At 36.2% G+C, this 21,121-nt stretch overlaps 1 protein-coding gene across 20 annotated transcripts in view; it reads left to right on the top strand.

Moving 5' to 3' along the window:
- The window catches only part of Klc (kinesin light chain), a 60,929-nt gene that overhangs the window by 39,017 nt on the left and 791 nt on the right, over positions 1-21,121 (top strand). For 5 of the 20 annotated variants that reach the window (XM_028181411.2, XM_089734893.1, XM_028181409.2 and 2 more), the window contains 12 exons: positions 4,390-4,592; positions 5,698-5,825; positions 6,668-6,896; positions 7,370-7,503; positions 8,234-8,358; positions 8,427-8,552; positions 9,370-9,448; positions 14,293-14,402; positions 15,267-15,383; positions 16,410-16,421; positions 17,265-17,351; positions 20,750-20,889. In XM_028181411.2, coding sequence (XP_028037212.1) covers positions 4,390-4,592; positions 5,698-5,825; positions 6,668-6,896; positions 7,370-7,503; positions 8,234-8,358; positions 8,427-8,552; positions 9,370-9,448; positions 14,293-14,402; positions 15,267-15,383; positions 16,410-16,421; positions 17,265-17,351; positions 20,750-20,889 — 1,490 coding nt within the window. Of the gene's footprint in view, positions 1-4,389; positions 4,593-5,697; positions 5,826-6,667; positions 6,897-7,369; positions 7,504-8,233; positions 8,359-8,426; positions 8,553-9,369; positions 9,449-14,292; positions 14,403-15,266; positions 15,384-16,409; positions 16,422-17,264; positions 17,352-18,638; positions 19,921-20,749; positions 20,890-21,121 lie in introns of those variants that run through there. The other 15 variants (XM_089734900.1, XM_089734901.1, XM_028181416.2 and 12 more) reach the window with 8 other exon arrangements.

Raw genomic sequence — 21,121 nt, 5'->3', positions numbered from 1 at the left:
TACTACAGTAATTTGATAAAAATGTGTTATAATTTATTAGTAAAAGTTGTTCGTTATACCAAGATGAGTACGTAATATTGAGATAAGTAAAGCTATATTTTTTTACGTCGTTATAACAAATAACCAACCAACCTAACCTTAATATAACAAACCTCAGTTTACCGAATTGCTTGATATAACGAATATTTACTTGTTCCCTACCGATTTGTTATATCGAGGTTGCACTGTATTATTAAATCGGTACGTTCAATAAAGATGACTTGAACTTGAAGAAACTTCTGAGTTAACGATCTCTGACACAAGATCTGTTCGTACTGTGGCCATGTGGAGCATAAATTCTACGTACTTTCGTCATTAACATAGTCATTAACTGTCTAATGAGCCCTCGCTGTTAAGTTACTTTTAAATTTCATTATGTTCTAAAGTTTTTGGTACAATAGCCCTCGGGAATTTATTATAATAAAGTGTGTAATTGTTTTGTGGCCGTTAAACACTAACCCGACGTTTCGACCGATATACATAATGCTTCAGAAATATAAAGGTATTGTACCAAGATAGACAAGACGAAGCTAAATTAGGAGAGGACTATATTAGTACCACAGACGGAAGTTGGAAAACATTGTGCATTTTTTTTAAATCCCTTTTTAGTGGTTTAAAAGTTCCTCCTACGTTACTGTATTTTTTTAGTACATAGATGGGTGAACGAGCTCACAGCCCACCTGGTGTTAAGTGGTTACTGGAGACCATAGACATCTACAAAGTAAATGCGCCACCCACCTTGAGATATAAGTTCTAAGGTCTCAGTATAGTTACAACGGTTGCCCCACCCTTCAAACCGAAACGCATTACGGCTTCACGGCAGAACTAGGCAGGGTGGTGGTGGTGGTACCTAGCCGTGCGGACTCACAAGAGGTCCTACCACCAGTAAAAACAATTCTGCCAGACTGGCAGTGAATGGAATCTATTGTATGGTAGATATGGATATATCAAGGTACAAATTACATTAAACAGTAGATAATAATAATAAAAGATGTTACATATAATTTACGTCCTGAAGCTCCAGCGAAGTAAAATGAATTGTTAATAATTCTGTTTTTTTATGTTTGCGTGTTTCAAATCTCCAGCTAATAATAATCAACGAAGTTCTTTTAAGTGGGTAATATTGTACATAAAACCGCTTCGATCACTGAACCATTGTCTGGTCGATAACATGGTAAACGGGCAAAGCTATAGCTGAAAACTTTCTGAAGAAACCATGGCCATAGATGGGCACCACGAACCCCATATTATTATAGTTTAGCAGTTTTCGATTTCTTTCCATCGTCATTGATAAGGAATTAAAATGTTTTTATTTTCGTATAAATGTTGCGTCGATGCTATTGACCAACTCGCTGAGTTTCTCGCCGGATCTTCTCAGCGGGTCGCGATTCCTATCCGGTGGTAGCTTCTTTCGTGAAGCAGCTGCCCTTGAGTTGTTAGGTTTTGTCTGTGGGCATTCAGGCAGCTGTTAGCAAATCTCCTCCTTCCTGGCTGAGCCTTTTCTCGCCTACCTGTCCTGGCAAAAAAAGCCACCGGGCCAGAGTTATCGTTCCTCTCAAAAAAAAAAAAACTATTGACCGCTGCCATCCTGTTATTGGTACAAATAATTTTTAATGAGCCACAACTAAAAGTGACCAATTTTAGCAGCGGATCTCGACGTTCCAGCTAAACTTTAGTGGTAAAAAGCTTACCACGACCATTCTAAAAATGTTATGGTAAAAGTCCGTCTATATTTCGTAAAAATCTAACGTAACCTAACCCAAGGAGGGTTGTCAGTTCGTAGCTCCAACTCTGTAAATAAAAACAACAAGCTATGTAGTTTTTCTTACTTCTATGTTCATCAAGCTATAACGAACCAATCATCGGATTTTTAAAACAAAAAAAATGAAACGAACGCATCAAAAAAGATACACTCTGAATTGAAAACCTCGTTCTCTTTTTATTTGAAATCGGTCAATAAAAGAATTTTCGATTGACCACGACTGGTTAAACGTTATGAAAGTATTCCTTGTTATTAATAATATGTAATTAGTTGTGTAAATGGACAAAAATAGTGATAAATTGAGCTTAGTCGTTGTTCAACAAATCTTATATCATTTAACTTTATACTGATTTTAAATTAATTATCATACCATCATAGAAACAAATATTAAGTTGATCATACTGAACATTAATATTTATCCAGTGACTGTATCACGACAACCCGTTGACATTCAAGGTTACTGCCCTTGACCTAGGAGACAAGGTCGAAATCTCTAGTGCTTAAAAACCGTACCCTTTTATGTATACTGAATTGAATACGATCAACGTAAGAGTTCGAATGGTATCCTACGTACTTTGGAATCAAAAGGTCTTAGCTTACGTCGGAATTCGACTCCATGACTAAAAGAGGTTGACAGCGTTAACGTTGCGATTTCCATGGGCCCCGACAACCACTTAACAGCAAACGGGCCAAAAGATCGTTCATTCGTCCAATGCAATGGGCTCGTGTCCCTAAATGCCCAGTTATTTAAAGAGTTAAAAAAATATATTTTGAAAAATCGATCGAGAATCGTTTCCGTAATGAACCTAATTCTAGAACTATCATTGCCAACTGTCTCGCGTATCGAGTTATATTTAACAAACCCAGAGAAACAGGTCTGAGTATCGACTAAAGTTATTTGCTTTTGCTGTATGGGAACCGAAGACGGTTTTGTTCAAATTCCCATTGAATCCTTGTGCAGCCAGCAGTTATCTATACTAATATATATGTCGTGGATAACGACTTTTAGTTGTCGTGGATAACGACTTTTAGTAATATTAAGACGGTGGTTTTGATTATTATTTTAAATGATGATGTGTTGTTTTGATAAATATCACAAAATAAAGGGTAGACTCCGTAACGCCACAGTATAAAATGGCGGTACGTGGACAGAGTCGTGGCATTCGTATCAGACAGTGATTCCGTCCGTCTCAGCAGTGAGTCTCTGACAGTCAGTTAGTCAGTCAGTCGGTCTGTCGGTATGTGCAACGAAACTGTCGGTTTATCCTGTCACTGTGAAAGTTGTGTGTGTTGAGTTTTAATAATTATTATTGAAAAGTTTTATGTACTAAACTGAGTTCAATCGAATACGAGTGATGACGGAACCTACCGCTCAGCCATCTCTGACTTGTGCCAACATATAAATCTACAGTGGCTTTTACGGATGGTCCGTTATAACTACTGACCCGTGCATCCGATTGACTTGAAACTTGGTATCCATGTAGAAAATACATGTACTTAATGGATAGGCTAATATTTATATGAGTGTTGGACTCCCTACGCCAGTTGCGGGGGCGTTAGTGATGAGAGGTGAGAAATAATAATGTTAAATTTAAATGCCCAGCGAAGCGGACGGAGGGTACAGCTAGTATCTTATAACTTTAACCACACTTTAAGCGTGCTTCTAAGTAGACAAAATTAATGGTAACCTTTATGAAATTAAAAACAAAAGAAAAAAAGAATGGAGTTGACTGCAGTACTTAAATATTTTTGTGAAATGATATCAAGTGAGAAAAGTTTTTACTGCAGTATTTTGTTAATACCTATTATAATTAAAATGTATTTTATTGGCATTTAGGGTATAATCTCGGAGGAAGTACAGGGCTGATCCTCTGATATTATTTTATCTATATTTAATACGTGAAGCAAAAACTTTGTATCACTTTTTACGAAAATTGCGCGGACGGAGGAGGAATATGAAATTTTCCACACTTATAGAGAATATAGAGAAGGAGTGAAGAATGTTAATATATTTTTAAATTATGGATAAAAAATACATTACATCAATAAAAAAAAACATTATATTATTTCTCTATAGTGTAGTCTTGGCGTAATCTGGGTTTTAGGAGTAAAATAGTCTTCGACAGTAGAACCCTGATAATGTTCAAACTTATAATTTCAATTAATTATAGTCGAATTTCGACTACTGGGGGACCACTAGTGATACATAAATCGTCTTTTCGCATTAAAAGTGTACAATTTCCTAAAATATTCGAAATTGAGTTAATATGCGGAATCATTTGGTATCACCAGTATTTTTCCCACAAATACTGTCAAAAAAAAGAGCGTAGCTTAGTAGTTTTTTACCTATGTTTTGACTACTATTAACAAAATTAATACATAATTTTATCTAACTTTAAAAGACAGATAATGTAACTGGTAAAAAATAAAAAAATAATGTTGCAAACATGATTAATATAAAATAATAACACATGTTAAACTTTTAAAACACTCTCCTGTAAAATTACTATTTTGAGATCATACAGTTTTAATATGAGGAGACGAATTATGCCAAGCTTTTAACCACATTTTTATACTTCATCTTACAGGTAATGACGGCTCTGGCATCTCACCTTCAGTCCGTCGAGGCAGAGAAGCAAAAACTCCGCACCCAGGTCCGCAGGCTGTGCCAAGAAAACGCCTGGCTGAGGGACGAGCTGGCTGCGGCTCAGCAACACCTGCAGGCTTCCGAACAACGCGTAGCACAGCTGGAGGAGGAGAATAAGCATTTGGAGTTCATGGCTTCCATACGGTAAGACAAAAACTAACGTACGTACTCTAAGAATTAAATCTACAAATACTTGTGACAATTTTTTAAGGGATTTTATGACCTGGTAACTAAGACCTTTAAGTCATATCTTACTTTTTTTTATATTCTTAATTTTATGAAAAATTATAATATAGAGTGAAATGAAATGAAATAAAATTAAGATGATTAATTTGAGATCAACTGGGATGAAATTAAATGAAATGATATGGGATGAAATATTGACTGGGTGAATCGATTTTGATGATTCTTTTTTTTATTAGAAAGCTGACGCTCCCCGTGTGGTCCCATTTCAATTTAGTCCAGTTCTGATAATGGTACCCATGAGAAAACCATTTAAGTCTTAAATTTGCATTAAGTACGTGCACGACAAATAGATGAATAACTCAATAACTCAATATCACGCCAACCGATTTCGATGATTATTGTTTTTAGTGTATATTAAATTGTTTTGGAATATCTAAATCTAAAGCATGTCTATTTACAATTATTTAAAATTATCATCATGTTGTATGTTGCCATAGAATAACCTACCGAGCTATGGAATAAAAAAGAGAATATATACGGTTAACAAAAACTACTTAACCGTTTTGTCCTCTGCCTATTAATATAAATAAATATTCAAGAAAGACTTTCAAAATGACTTCCAATTAATGGAAAAAGATTCGAGAGTACAATTATTAATGTTACCCTATGACATCATGGAGGGTAGATAATAACAAAATCAACTCTGGATCGACAAATGTCTGTCACACACAAAAGTTTTTATTCTATTATTAATATAGGTTAGCAATTAACGTATGTACGTGCCACGACGTTTAAACTCATAAATAAATTTTGTATTTGACAATTTACCGTATCTAATCCTCATGCGATACTAGCGCCGATTTGGACATTTCGTAAACGGTTTTTAAGTTTGAAGTATTTTGTCAGCTTAATCTTCATATTAGCAGGACTTCCTTTATCTACCCTCCGTAGTATGGAAATGGTAATAGTCATGTTTTGTGTCCGACGTAAATATCGATTTTCCTTTTATTATTGAGAAATATTGAAATCGAATTGAATGAAAGCTTATTGTGGATTGTTGCAGTAAATACGACAGCGACATAAACGAAGAGTCGGACAGTAACCGTACAGGTCAGGGCGAGAAGAAACGCGAGGACCCGATGGTCGAGCTGTTCCCTGATGATGACCACGACGACAACAGGAATAATAAATGTAAGGAACTGCTTTAAATGCTGCCTCTTCGGACGAGTCCACAGATTGTCAGTGCTGCTGTGCTTGTGGGCGTATACACATAATTTAGCTGCTCACCTTGAGATATGAAATTATAAATAAATCCATTGGATTTTTCAGTGACCATTTTTGCAGGTAGTTGATAACTCACGTGTCTCAAAGTGGGCGAGGAGCATTCAAGATATCTATTGGTTCTGGTAACATTACATTAGGGGACCGGTGAACTCGCTCACCCATTACAAAACAAAAGTTCATGATAATAACCGTCGCCGGAAGGTAGCCGCGAGCTTTTGACTTACGTTTACAGGGTCGCCAGGGTTATGTTGTATTTCATAAATAATGTACTTATCGATTGATTTGAATTTTTAAGATATTTTACATTGTCAATTTTTTTCATGCAGCGACTTGGCTCTGCCCCTGTCATTGCTGTAGTCCATGGGCGACGGTAACCACTTACTATGGTGGGCCGTATGCTCGTCTGCCTATACGACCAATAAATAAAAAATGAAAAAGGATTGTGTGGTTTTATGAAACCACGTAAAAGTGAAACTTTTTTTCACATTATATACATTTAACTCTGACAAACAACATTTACATTAAACACTGAAAAAAACAAACAAAATAACGTGGAGCACTGGCACAAATGAGTAATAGTCTATACACTACACGGTCAGCTGCTGCGAACTACAGGCGCCGCCATATTGGCCTTGACTGCTCTGACGAGCGCCTTTCACTTTATCCCTACTCCGCGGCCGACCGTCACGCGACATGCAACACACAGACGAAAAAGTTTAAGAAGACGACAATGTAAACGAATGTTACAGCGATGTCGCCGACGCCACCGATGCACTTCGCCCAGCAAGTGAACGCCGGGTACGAGATCCCGGCCCGCCTGCGCACGCTCCACAACCTGGTCATACAGTACGCGTCGCAGGGCCGGTACGAGGTCGCCGTGCCCCTCTGCAAGCAGGCGCTCGAAGACCTGGAGAAGACTTCGGGTCACGACCATCCCGATGTCGCCACTATGCTGAACATACTGGCTCTTGTCTACAGGTCGGCAAATGAAACTATGTATTTTAATTTTTGCTTATAAATTCCATTTCGCTAAATCTGTCTCTAATAGATTTTTTTTTATTGCTTAGGTGGGTAGACGAGCTCACTGCCCACCTGGTGTTAAGTGGTTACTGGAGCCCATAGACATTTACAACGTAAATGCGCCACCCACTTTGAGATATAAGTTCTAAGATCTCAGTATCAGTAATCATTTAACACCAGGTGGGCTGTGAGCTAGTCCACCCATCTAAGCAATTAAAAAAAATGCTTGTATAATCTTCTTAATATATAATTTAAAAGGCCTGTATGTAGTCTGTGAATATCGGTTATACACAGTAGTACATTAATGATTCCTTTTACGACACCAACGGGGAGAGGTTGGGGTGGTCGGGGGAATATTCTAAGCTGACACTGCGAACTAATTGAAATTGTATTCTCTAGCATTAAAACTCATATTGTATTTAATATTGTAGAGACCAAAATAAGTACAAGGAAGCCGCCAACCTGCTGAACGACGCTCTGTCCATCCGGGAGAAGACCCTCGGCGAGAACCACCCTGCCGTGGCCGCCACGCTCAACAACCTCGCCGTGCTCTACGGGAAGCGAGGTGATGATTCCTCTACTTCTGCATCCAACGTTAGCTTGGAGGACACAAGAACTTTAGCCCACTGAGTTTCTTGCCGGATCTTCTCAGTGCATTGCGATTCCGATCCGGTGGTAGATTCTGCGAAGCACTGCTCTTGCTAGGGTCAGTGTTAGCAAATTTTGTCAAGTTGAGTCCGTGAGCTTACCTACCAGTTAGGGCGTAGTTGGAAGAGTTCAACATTTCAAAATGGTTAAAGTTAAATTGTTCTCGTCATATCTTCAAGGTAGATGGCAGCATTTACGTTGTAGATGTCTATGGATTCCTTGGCTCGGGGCTGTGAGCCCACCCACATAAGAAATAAAAAAATAAAAGTATATTTTTAAATAAATACTACTAAAATTGTAATCTATACTAATATATAAATCTACAACGGTTTTACGGATATTCCGTTTATAACTACTGAATCGTGCATCCGATTGACTTGAAACTCGGTATCCATGTAGAAAATACATGTACTTAATGGATAGGCTAATATTTATACGAGTGTTGGACTCCCTACACCAGTTGCGGGGGCGTTAATGATTAGGCGTCTTTATGGGCGTGAGAACTAATAATGTTAATTTTAAATGCCCGGCAAAGCGAACGGGTACTCTCTCTAGTAAATTAATATAATTAAAATCCTTTATACTTAATACTTGTTTTCTTATTATTAATTTTGTTGACGTATGTGTAACGGTGTGTGTGGTTGCAGGCAAGTACCGCGAGGCGGAGCCGCTGTGCAAGCGCGCGCTGTGCATCCGCGAGGCCGTGCTGGGCCGCGACCACCCCGACGTCGCCAAGCAGCTCAACAACCTGGCGCTGCTCTGCCAGAACCAGGTCCGCCCCCGCCCCCAACCCCCCGCCCCCGCCCCCCGACACTCTCTCACGTCACGCGCTCGTTCCAGAACAAGTACGAGGAGGTGGAGCAGTACTACCAGCGCGCGCTCGAGATCTACGAGAGCAAGCTCGGCCCCGACGACCCCAACGTTGCCAAGACCAAGAACAACCTCGCCTCCTGCTATCTCAAACAGGCGAGTACACATTTGTTTATTTACTGGTACACAGCGGCAGTGCAGCTGTGGGATTTAGTGTTCTTTTATCAATTCATTGTGTCTCCAGTGTGCTTAGTGCAAGTTTTTAACGTTCTCGATAGCGTAAAAGTTAACTCAAATTTGTACGCAGTTGGAACAGTGTCCCTAGCGGCAAACGTAGGCAACGTTCCAACTGCATACAAATTTAAGTGAACTTTTACGCTATCAAAAACGTTAAAAAACTCGCTCTAAGCACACAGGTCTGAATGTGTAGTAACTCACTCGTTCACTATTCACTTTGAATTTGTTCAAATATAGAAAATTTAAACAAATTCCCTGAATGCTGCTTCTAGAGTTCTTCGAAGTCTAAGTGACCTATACTTGAACATTATTTAATGTCATCTCATGTAACATTGTTGTATCCATTTTATGTATTTTATTGTATAACTGTTTTGTAAACACTAAATCAACGCTAGACATCACTATTTACTTAAAATAATTGTAATGCGTATAGTACTTGCTATCTTACAACAAATTAGGATTAATTTTAGGTGATTTCAGATGAGTTGCGTTTTTTATTTTATTTTTACTGCATAGATGGGTGGATGACGAGCTCACGGCCCACCTGGGGTTGAGTGGGTTACAACGGCTGCCCCGCCCTACAAACCGAAACGCATTACTGCTTCACGGCAGAAATAGGTTGGGTGGTGGTACCTACCCGCGCGGACTCAACAAGAGGTCCTACCAGCACTAAAAACTAACACTAAGGTAGAGTAATCATTAAAGAATGTATAATATTTGGGTAATTCTTTCGCAGGGCAAATACAAGGAAGCCGAGACTCTCTACAAGCAGGTGTTGACGCGGGCTCATGAACGAGAATTCGGAACCATTGACGGTAAGTGATCATTATTCTCCAACGGTCACCTGCCAATAATTAAACTTTATAAGGTTTTTTTTTTTTGCCATGAAATATTTTATTATTATTTTATAGCATATTTTGAAAATTTATATTTTTATATGAACATAGAATGTACACATAATTCGTATTTTAGTAAAATTTATTTTCGTTTGCATTTTCAGAATATATAGCATCGTTAAAAAAACCTAAAAAATAACATAACCCAGCACCCGTAGCTATAAGCGTTCTAAGAGAACATAGAACTTAGCTAATTAATCTTTAAGGTATCGTTCCGAGATAAAAGTGTTATGCGTGATTCAAATAAATATTTACAATGTGCATATTAAATATTCACCTGTTTATATGAAATCAATTCGATGGTCATTTATAACGAGTTATACGTTCTATTTCCTACATTCCCAACTCGACTGATTGCTAAAGTCTTAACCGAATAAGAAATTGAATATATTTTAGTATACGAACATTTTTCAACGTGCAATATTCATATATAAAGGAAAAAGAATGACTTATAAAACTGTGCCTTAATAACATAATGAATATATTAAATATAATAAATGCTGAAGATTTCTTATCTTGAATTCCTTGAGAAACAAGTTTCTTTACAATTTTCTGTTCATGTTAGTCTGGGGGTAAGCTGCTACCTTTTATTCACTTTAAATCCAGTGGTTTGAATGAATTTGTGTCTAAACTAAAGCTGCTTTCAGATTACACTATACCAGCGGTCGGGGAACAGGGGTAAAATGAAATTTTGGGGGGTAAAAATGAAACTTTTGTGAGTAAAATGTTTATATTGAAGTGAAACTTCTTTAGAATCGTTGTGATTTCAAACTCGATGAAACGAAATGAAACGAAACGAAAAAATAAAAATAAATTATCATGGGGGCTATAATATGAAAGACGCTAAAAAGAAGCGATTTCGTTTTTTTTTTGTTCTTCGCCATGGGTTAATTACACAAAAATATTTTGGGGTAATAAGTAAAAAAGTTCCGCGACCGCTGCGCTGTACTATAGTGCCATATAGTATAGCAGCGTATAGTACGCCAATAATATATAGTACAGTACAGTGTGAACATGTCCATAACAATGTATGGTGTGCGATATTGTTGTGCTATGAGCTATATACTACATGCTATTATATTATAGCGTAGTCTGAAAGCGGCTTAAAGTGAAAACATTTTGAGAAAATTCAAAAAGTTTTTTTTAATTATGACCACATATCGAGGTGTTAAGGTTATTTGGTTTAAGTGACATTTTTGGAACGAAGTTCCTTACGGCAGGCTTGGAGGGGATAGGGATTTTGCTGCGCGACCGAACTGAAAAAAATGTGATAGTAAAACCGTAAGAAAAAATCCGTGGAAAAAAGTGCGTGGAATAAAACCGTTATATGAGACGTGCGCAGGCGCGACAGTCGCATACACAAGCGAGTAGTGTATAATACCTTTCTCTTTCTCCCTCTTTCTTTTCGTTCTCTCATCCATTCTCTTTCTATTTTACGTAATTTATTATTTCCTAAAATACTGAATTTCCTAAATACTTTCCTATACTTAAATAAAAACTAATCAGCAAAATTTAAGAGAAAAATCAAGAAAACCTACATAAAATTGAGCACGATTTTTTTTTTTGCAAATTGTGTCGATTCTACATTAGACGAAGGAACTTCGTTCCTACCTGGTGTCCCACGATACCACATTTTAATTTTGAAAATTTACAGAAGAGCCATTTAAAGTTTAAATTTGGAAAAATATCATAACAAAAAATACCTTCTTCAGCTATTTGAATAATGGAGTAAACGAAATTGAAGTTCAATTAAAAACATCGAACTGTGGATGCTAATCTCTATATATAAAAATGAATTTCTGTTCGTTAGTCTCGCTAAAACTCGCGAACGGCTGGAGCGATTTGGCTAATTTTGGTCTTGAATAATTTGTGGAATTCCAGAGAAGGTTTAAAAGGTTAGATAAATATGAAAATGCTCGGAATTAAATAAAAATAACAATTTTGTTTTTCCTTTGATGTGTCCCCTGTCGGTCTTTTATTTATCGATTGAGGCACTACGAAGTCTGCCGGGTCAGCTAGTACCAAATAAAACCCACGTTTAATTACAAAGATAAATTTCACTTAAATCAAATAGCCTTTTACCCCTGGATATTTACTTTCTGCGTAAAAGGTACCCAAAATAAATACTATGACTGCGAGCGAAGCCACGTTTAAAAGCTAATAAATTATAAGGAAACGCTTCTCGGTGAATACACGATTTTAAAAACAGGGTGTCGATAGCGGTGTTACCATATAAATGATATTATTTTTTCTCGTTTCAATGTTGCTATATTTTATTCTTGAATCCGTTCGCGCTCTGCATTTATTTATTAATTGTATACAATTATTTTAGGTAGGTAGGTAGCTGTCGTTTGATAAGAAATTATAAGAAAATACAAAAAAAGAGGCTATAGATGTAAACTGATGTTGCTATTTCAATGTTAGACTTATGAGTTCTGTCTGTGTTATGAGATCTCTTACGTGCATTTGTTAGTTTTTCTTGCTTTTATAATTATTTAATGTGCTACCGTCTTTCATGTATAGGATATTGTTTTTTTTTATTATCGTTACACGGTGTTGCCAACATTACAGATAAACGTGTGAAATGCAATGAAATGTGTGAGCTGTTATCTGAAACTCCTATTATATTATAAACTTGTCGCTTAGAAAAATCATTGTAGTATATTGTCTAAATAATTTATTTCAGTTATTTCTCTAATATAAATAAGGAATGAATTTTCGGACCGAAATATGTGTTGGTATAAATGAGATACGTACTTAATGTAAGAATAGTTAGAGATGAACTTTGTTTTTAACTAACTCACCGTTGCTAGGTTCCGCAATAGAAATAATTTGTTTTCAAATCCCACAATGTAAAGCAATGTAATTTGGCGAATGTGAAATATTCAATCCTCAGAACTGTGACGAGGATCTCCCTCCTGACTACTATTGATCACTTATCAATTTTATAGCTTCAGGTAATAAATGGTATTCCGTCTCTACCGTCTTTTTTAAAGAAAGACGATTAGTTAGATTTCTGTAGTATACGTTAATGTTTGAGAACTAGAAACAGAAATGAAAATGTCGCTCGTTTAAGAACTTGTTATTTAGGAGCAAAATACAAGCGTCTTTTCGAAAAAAGTTCTAGAAAACGGGGCGCAGTAAATTATCTCTCATCGGGTGTTTTTTTTTTTTTTGCTCTGTCGAAATAAACGAAATATTGTTAAAACTAAATATTATTTATTCATGATTCTGAATTCAATTATCATACATTACATAATATTTTTTTATTAAATTTGAGATAATGTATTAATGAAATAAATTTCTCAAAGACTTATTTCGCTTTTAAGAAGCTATTAAATTTCGATGATGAAACGCTTGCCATATTTCATTAAAAAAAAAAAAACTATTATGTAAATAAATATGAAATATCGTGATGTTTTTTTTAATGTTTTGAAAATATTTTATTTGCTTCGTTGCTTAAGACCACCGTTTATTTTATGTATCAGTTTATTTGTTGAAACCAAAATGCTTTGCCAAAAAAAATATTCGCTGAATTTTTTGTATGTAAATTTTATTAAATAAAAAATATTGTTGATTTAATATTTAACTAAATATGTTTATTAAACGGTTGTATTATTATAGTCTGTTGTTTTTTGTTTGCTCAATAATGCTTTTTATTTTCTTGTTGTGATATAGGATAACGAAAATATATTTTTTTGCCATGTTTTTAGATAAGCAATTTTCTGGAAATGTAAAGAAAAAGTGTTTTTTTGTGAAACATGTGTGCGCTCAATAATGGATTGATAAAAATATGACATTAGGTAAGTGACACAAGTTTGGATTTGTGTGTGGCACAGGTAGGAAAGGCTGTATGGATGTAGATTCTTTTACTTTTTTTTTTGTTTGTTTTTTATTTGTTTATGTTGTAAACGTCAGCTGTTGCCAATTGTGTCACACCTTCCCGACTTGTGTCACATATAGTTTGTAATCTGTTTTTATAACACAGGGTGATGGATACTTTGATGGCCTTTTGATTGTAGTATGAACTAGCCTTTATGTATTAATATGTAAGAAATAAAAGAGGAGGGAAATAAGATGAATTACATCAAAATTTAATCTTCAGTATCTGAATAAAGATTTGGTACACTAATTTAGTTTGGAAGAAGAAGATTGGTTATGGCGGGTGGAATAATTGTATTAATATCTTAATAAAAGGATCATGTGGTTGCATTAATTTTATACTACTTCGCTCTTAAACACAGTAGTGTTACTAATTTGTAATTAATGAAATTTCTATTTACTATTCATTTAATGTTTATTCTGAAAACGTTTTATTTCAAGCATCCGTAAATTAATTATTATTAGTATCAAATATCGTCTTCTCGCATTAAAACTGTATAATCTAAAAACTTACTAATTTCACAGGAGAATGTTTTAAAGGTTTAACATGTGATATTTTTAATATTTTTTTACATTATTTTTTTACAACATTATTTTTTTATTTTTTACCAGTTACATAGTCTTTTAAAGTAAGATACAATTATGTATTAATTTTGTTAATAGTAGTCAAAACATAGGTACACTAAAAAAACTAAAACTACATTACGCTCTTTTGACAGTATTTTTGAGAAAAATACTGATGATACCAAATGATTCCGCATATTAACTCAATTTCGAATATTTTTGGGAATTGTACACTTTTAATGCGAAAAGACGATCTATATGTCGTTTCTGTACTGGTCTATATTTGACGTCTGTCATTAACTGGTGTCTGTTGACAGGTGACAATAAGCCCATCTGGCAAGTGGCTGAGGAGCGCGAGGAGAACAAGCACTTGCAGAAGGAGAACGCCCCGTACGGCGAGTACGGAGGCTGGCACAAGGCCGCCAAGGTACGTCATACCTACCATCACACCATGATACCATCATACCATACCTCTTTACTGGTGGTAGGACCTCTTGTGAGTCCACGCGGGTAGGTACCACCACCCCGCCTATTTCTGCCGTGAAGCAGTAATGCGTTTCGGCTTGAAGGGTGGGGCAGCCGTTGTAACTATACTTGAGACCTGAGAATTTATATTTTAAGGTGGGTGGCGCATTTACGTTGTAGATGTCTATGGGCTCCAGTAACCACTTAACGCCAGGGTGGGCTGTGAGCCCGTCCACTCATATAAGTAATAAATAAAAAATGAAGTCGTCGTGGCCTTAAAGGCTAAGACGTCCGGTGCATTCGTATCTAGCGATGCACCGGTGTTCGAATCCCGCAGGCGGGTAACAATTTTTCTAATAAAATACGTACTTAACAAAAGTTCACGATTGACTTCCACGGTGAAGGAATAAACATCGTGTAATTAAAAACAAATCTGCAAAATTATAATTTGCGTAATTACTGCTGGTAGGACCTCTTGTGAGTCCACGCGGATAGGTACCACCGCCCTGCCTATTTCTGCCGCGAAGCCGTAATGCGTTTCGGTTTGAAGGGTGGGGCAGCCGTTGTACTGTCGCAACTGAGATCTTAGAACCTTTGTCTCAAGATGGGTGGCGGTATATACGCTATTGTTGTTTACGGACTCCGACTGACCGTGAACTCGTCGTGAATTTTTTTTATTGTTTAGATGGGTGGACGAGCTCACAGTCCATCTAGTAGTGTTAAGCGGTTATTGGAGCCCATAGACGTCTACAACGTTCAGATTGAGTATTAAGGTCTCAGTATAGTTAGATAGACTCCGAGCTAACTGTAGGGCGTGGTGCCGCAGGTGGACTCTCCGACGGTGACCACGACGCTGAAGAACCTGGGCGCGCTGTACCGGCGCCAGGGCAAGTACGAGGCCGCCGAGACGCTCGAGGACTGCGCCCTGCGGAGCCGGAAAGAGGTACAGCACACTCGACTACCTTCTAGTTAAATAACGGTGCGCGTGCAACTTGGGGCACGTGTATGAAGTGAAACTTCTTTTTCGATGTGTAGTACCTGTTGTGGTTTTCTTCATTTTTCATCCTTAAATCAGATTGGCTCTTGTAATAGGGAATGCTGTGTATAAGAGATGCGACATCTTCAACATTAAAATTTAATATTTATAGAAAAATAAATATATAATAATATTATATTTAATTACTTCATTAAAATATTGTGCGCTACTCGTTGCTAATTCATTCTCGCTCTATCTCTTTCTATTCCCCCTCCCCAGGAGCGTTGAACGTTTAACGCAACCTTGTATGAAGTCGCATTAGAAGTTTCACTTCAAAACTATCATTTAAAATAAAATAGAGCACGAACAGTCATTGCGTTTGTAAACCAGGAAAATATATTTAGATGATTGCCTTTAGTTCAAAGGAATGTATCGATTTATTGAGAGGTTTATCTGAATACGTAATTAGTGGAACAACGCGTTTTGATGGTAACAAAAGAATAGTCTTTCGGAATAGGGTGAATTCAAAGTATAGAAGTCGACCGTGATAACATCCTCCTGTAGCACGGTTTCATTCTAACACGAAAAGAAAAATTCGGTACGATAATTCTAAGACACGATAACGAAATTTTTGTTTAAATTATTTAGAGACTGGTGGTAGGACCTCTCGTGAGTCCCCATGGGTGGGTACCACCGCCCTGCCTATTTCTGCCGTGAAGCAGTAATGCGTTTCGGCTTGACGGGCGGGGCAGCCGTTGTAACTATACTTGAGACGTTAGAACTTATATCTCAAGGTGGGTGGCGCATTTACGTTGTAGATGTCCCGTTGTAGAACCACTTAACACCAGGTGGGCTGTGAGCTCATTCACCCATATATACAATAAAAAAATAACCGAAATTTTACTGCTTATTTTTTTTTATGTATAATATAATAGGTAAAAAAATACACTAAAGTATAATTGAGATGTTTCATTATGCACGCTGCCCTATTAGCACGTACCGCAAGTAAGTTAAAAAGCGAACTATACTACTGGAATAGAATTAGTTACCCTTAATGCAGACAGACAATTCTGTTTGGATTCAAAACTTCAATGTTTCTCGTGCTCATTTATAAATAATTTACAAATCTATACTAATATCTACAGTGGTTTTTACGGATGTTCCGTTATAACTATTGAACCATGCATCCGATTGACTTGGAACTTGGTATCCATGTAGAAAATACATGTACTTAATGGATAGGCTAATATTGATATGAGTGTTGGACTCCCTACACCAGTTGTGGGGGCATTAATGATAAGAATCTTTGTGGGGTTGAGAAATAATAATGTTAATTTTAAATGACCAGCGAAGCGGACGGGTACAGTTAGTAATCTTATCATTATACTTTGATGTTGGCTTTCATTGAAGCGTTAAGTAGTTTGACTGATTACGTTATTATTATTGCTGTGAGCGTTGTAATCAAAATTTCGATATAGCTTAAATTTTTTTTTTTTAGTATTTTAACATAAGTCCGCTGAAACTGAACAAATTGACAATATTTGTGTCATTGTTGTTCCAAATTGGAAAGCTTCTCTGGAATGAAATGTTTCTCTGAGTTAAGTGAGATCAGTGTGCTTAGTGCGAGTTTTTTAACGTTCTCGATAGCGTAAAAGTTAACCCAATTTTGTATGCAGTTGGAACAGCGCCCCTAGCGGCAAACGTACGCAAACATACATACAAATATGAGCTTGAACTTTTACGCTGTCGAGAACGTTAAAAAACTCGCACTAAACATACAGAAAGTGGTCGGACACGTAATGGATAGCGATGATGTTGATGGTAAAGTCTAGTGTGACTTGTCGCTAGGCGTTGGACATCGTGAAGCAGTCCCGGGCCCGCGGCGGCGCCCGCCACGCCCGCGACTCGCTCGACCACCACGACAACCACGAGGAGGTCAGCGCACGCGCCTAGTCCTTGTTCTGTGGGGTTGCTGTGTGTCCGCTTAGCTTACCTCACCGCGCGCCTCGGCCTAGTGTTGCCAATCTAATAAATGCGAAACGAATTTAAGGAGATTAGAAATGCTATGGTGAAACGAAAAAATATATTATATCGAGGAGCGAAAGGCTATTTTGGTTGAAGCGATATTTTAAGAGCCATTTAAAGTTTAAAATTTTGAAAAAACATTATAACAATAATAACTTCTTCGGGTATTTGAATAGAGTAAACTTAATTTAAGTCAAATTACAAACATCGAACTGTTGATGCTAATACCAAATAAAACGCACGTTTACTTGCAAAGATAAACATCGCATAAACTTTTTTTTTTTCCCTAAATAAGCTGATAACCTTGAGAGTCTATGTCAGTGTAACCTAACAAGTAGGTGAGCTTACGGAACTCAAACCTGACGACGTTGCTAACACGAACCCTAGCAAGAGCGGTGCTTCGCAGAATCTACCACCGGATCGGAAACGCGACCCACTGAGAAGATCCGGCGAGAAACTCAGTGGGCTGTGTCTGAGGGCTAATTTATAAGCCCTTCGTCGCAAGCGACGGGTTCGACTAAAACGATGACCGGGACCAAATAAGCCTTTCACTCCTCAATATATATTGTAAAGTTGGCATTTAAATTCTATAATAATATGCCAGAGGAACTTTGCTTATAAGGACTTGTAAATATTATATTGTTGTTATATCATGTACAGCGGTGACGTAAGCTAAATTAGTGTTGTGGACAGTAAAATGATTGTTTGGATTTTATCATCAAAGATCATCTTATTGTCGCGTTTGCTCATTTTCTTCGATACATTGAAGATGCAATTTTTTTTCGTATCGTTTTATGTGTTAACTTCATTGTGTCGTCACTTCACATTCGTGGGGCTTGATTATCGATATCGATAGCATGGTAATCGATACGCATTACCTCGCACCGCACTGGGTTCCATTCAAGTCGTCGGGTCGATGCACACTTCCGATGCGATCTTTTTGTAAACGTTTTCACGCTTTTGTCGGTCGATTTTTGTTGTTTTAATATATGGCATGCTGTAAAAAGGGTATAACGGCCACAAAACAGCGGCCTTACTTAATTATGAAGCTTATCACAAAAAAATTAAATCACTGTGCCTACACATTTATTTTTTCGCTACTAAATAATATATGTATATATTTTAAAATACACGCTTTTGTATTATTATTATTTGCGTTTTTTGTTTTGACACTTTTCTTTTTTTTTTCTATTATAGGGCACGAATCAAACGAGCGAACCGCGCATGAACTTAAAGTCAAAATTGTTCAATGCGTTAGGCATCAACACGGGAAGCAATGCGCCGCACCAGTAGGATAGCTTTAATTATATTTTATAGGTTTAAAAAAGTTTAAACACCACACTCGCTTTAAGCGTGCCTGATCCTTTTGCTTATATAGAAAAAAAAAGTGATGTATGATTTTGTTGAGAACAATTAATACTCTGTGGGTTTTATCTGTGTTCGATCGATGCGTCGTCGAAGGGATCACGTGCGTTCTATACTCAAAAAATATACGCGCGACATTTTGAATTTCGTAATAAACTATTTTCTTAACGAAATTCAGAATGTCTCTCGTCAATAGCTTAGCGTTATTATTTATTTAGCATGCGTCAGGTACTGGAATTATTGAAAATTTTAAAATGTTATAATAAAAATACAAAGTAGGTATGTGTGATAAATATTGCATGTCGGCCGTCCTAGCTTAGTACGATTTTATAATATCAATAAATAAAAAGTCTTGTATATCTATTTTATTAAAGATGACACACATTTTATGTGACTTTTACGTAGTCTATATGCTCAATTTTAAATTAAAAAAAATATAAAGCTATCAAAAAATTTTATCGAATTAAATCGATTTATAATTGCTATCGATTTTATTCGACTACGTAAAACGTAAGATCATATATATATATAGTTGAATTATTTTGCATTTATTTCATTTGTGAATCGTCCCAATGATATGTATATATAAATATATATTATTTACGCATAATGTACATACGAACAACGATTTTTTATTTATCATTTTAAATAATCGCTTATAATAATTTAATGTTCGATTTTAATTTGCTGATATATTGCGTTCCGATAGCAAGAATGCATGTTTTATTTTAATTTTATAATCGTGAACTTTTTATTTTAATTTTATCTTTACTGATATTTGTAATCGGTAATATCTGATGCTTATATAAACTGTCATTCCAGTGTTTTAGCATATTGTCGGTCTTAGCTTTATGAGTGTTTAAGTGATAAATATTATAGATTTTGTAATAATTTTGAAATAAATATATTTCTAATTTTTAATTTGAAGGTGCTGTCTGAGAATGTGAAATTTCATTACAGAAAATAAACAAAAAGAAAATAATGAATAATGAATCTCCATTTCAATAGTACGTTTCAGTTTTATCATTTCATTTATTTTTGTTGATTTTTATTGTCTGATAACAAATCGATTAGTAAATTTTAACTGTTAATAAATATTTATGTATCATTTTTTTTTCATTTGTTTTATTTTTGGTTTCGGTGTGTAAGGTGAGTCTACTGTGTTATGCAATTTATAGCCCATGAACACAAGATCGAAACAGCGAAATCATGTGTAAAAAATACATCATTTGTACGCCTGGTCCTATTTTAAATATTTTACTGTAATACAATGATTAAACAATACTTACGTTATAAATAATCTGAATTTCGCAAATAAATCCCAATAAACTTAACACAATTATATTTTAAATAAAAACTATATTTTAACAGCCTTGCTAACTTTGACAGTTAAATTTAGAAATATTGAGATAACTTTTTTACAAAAAAAAAAGTTACGTACGACGTTTTTCAACTAAACTGCTCCAAAGCTTTTTCATATGGAATATTTGAATATTTTCCTTTATTTGGGCAAAAAAATAACATCTTTAGTTAGAGTTAGGTCAGGTTTAAAACGAATGAAATGCATGAAAACACAATCGTAACGACACACCCGATCGGCTTTCTCTGTTAGAGGTTAATTAGGTGCATGATGATAGCATCTCGTTCACATTCATTGATGTTCTGTATCGACTTCCACAGTTTTGTGTAAATTTCAATCATTATTTTCATTGTAGACCTCGAAAATGTCATCAAAACTCCCGCCATTAAACACAGTTGACTTTTCCCAGTGACAAAAGATTTCGAATTAAACAGCCTAGTAGATAAATTTTCAATTTATAAAACGAACGTTTCTCAGTTTTAAACTTGATTTTTTTGCCACAAAAGCCATAATTTTCCTTTGGGAAATACCACAGTCCTAAATTCCTTCACCAAGGAGTGTAAATTGCATAACACGGGGGCAGGATTCGGATGCGGTGCTGCGAAGTGGCAGTTTCTCTAAACTCCGCGAGTCACTGAGGCGCTCCTCGGCGCGCCTGTTCAATCGACTCGCGGGCCGCCATTCCGCCCACCTGCCTGACGTAGACTACACTGATCCCGAGAGGTAAACGAGGCTATGATTTGCTATATTTTAAATGTAAAACAGCTTGGCCTACGGAGTCTTGTCTTTGTTATAGAAGCTTTGCACAGTGTTTAATTTATCTGTCATCTTTAAAACAAATCCGCATAGTAAACGTAGCATAGCGATTAAAAGGTAAGTAATCGTGTGAGTAGATTGCACTAATTATAGACAGTGGTAAACATTGACCTTCACAACTGGTTGAAGGTTGTATGCA

Source organism: Bombyx mandarina, chromosome 18, assembly GCF_030267445.1.
Source record: "Bombyx mandarina strain Sakado chromosome 18, ASM3026744v2".
Classification (NCBI taxonomy): Eukaryota; Metazoa; Arthropoda; class Insecta; order Lepidoptera; family Bombycidae; genus Bombyx; species Bombyx mandarina.
This window is presented reverse-complemented; position numbering and strand designations above follow the sequence as displayed.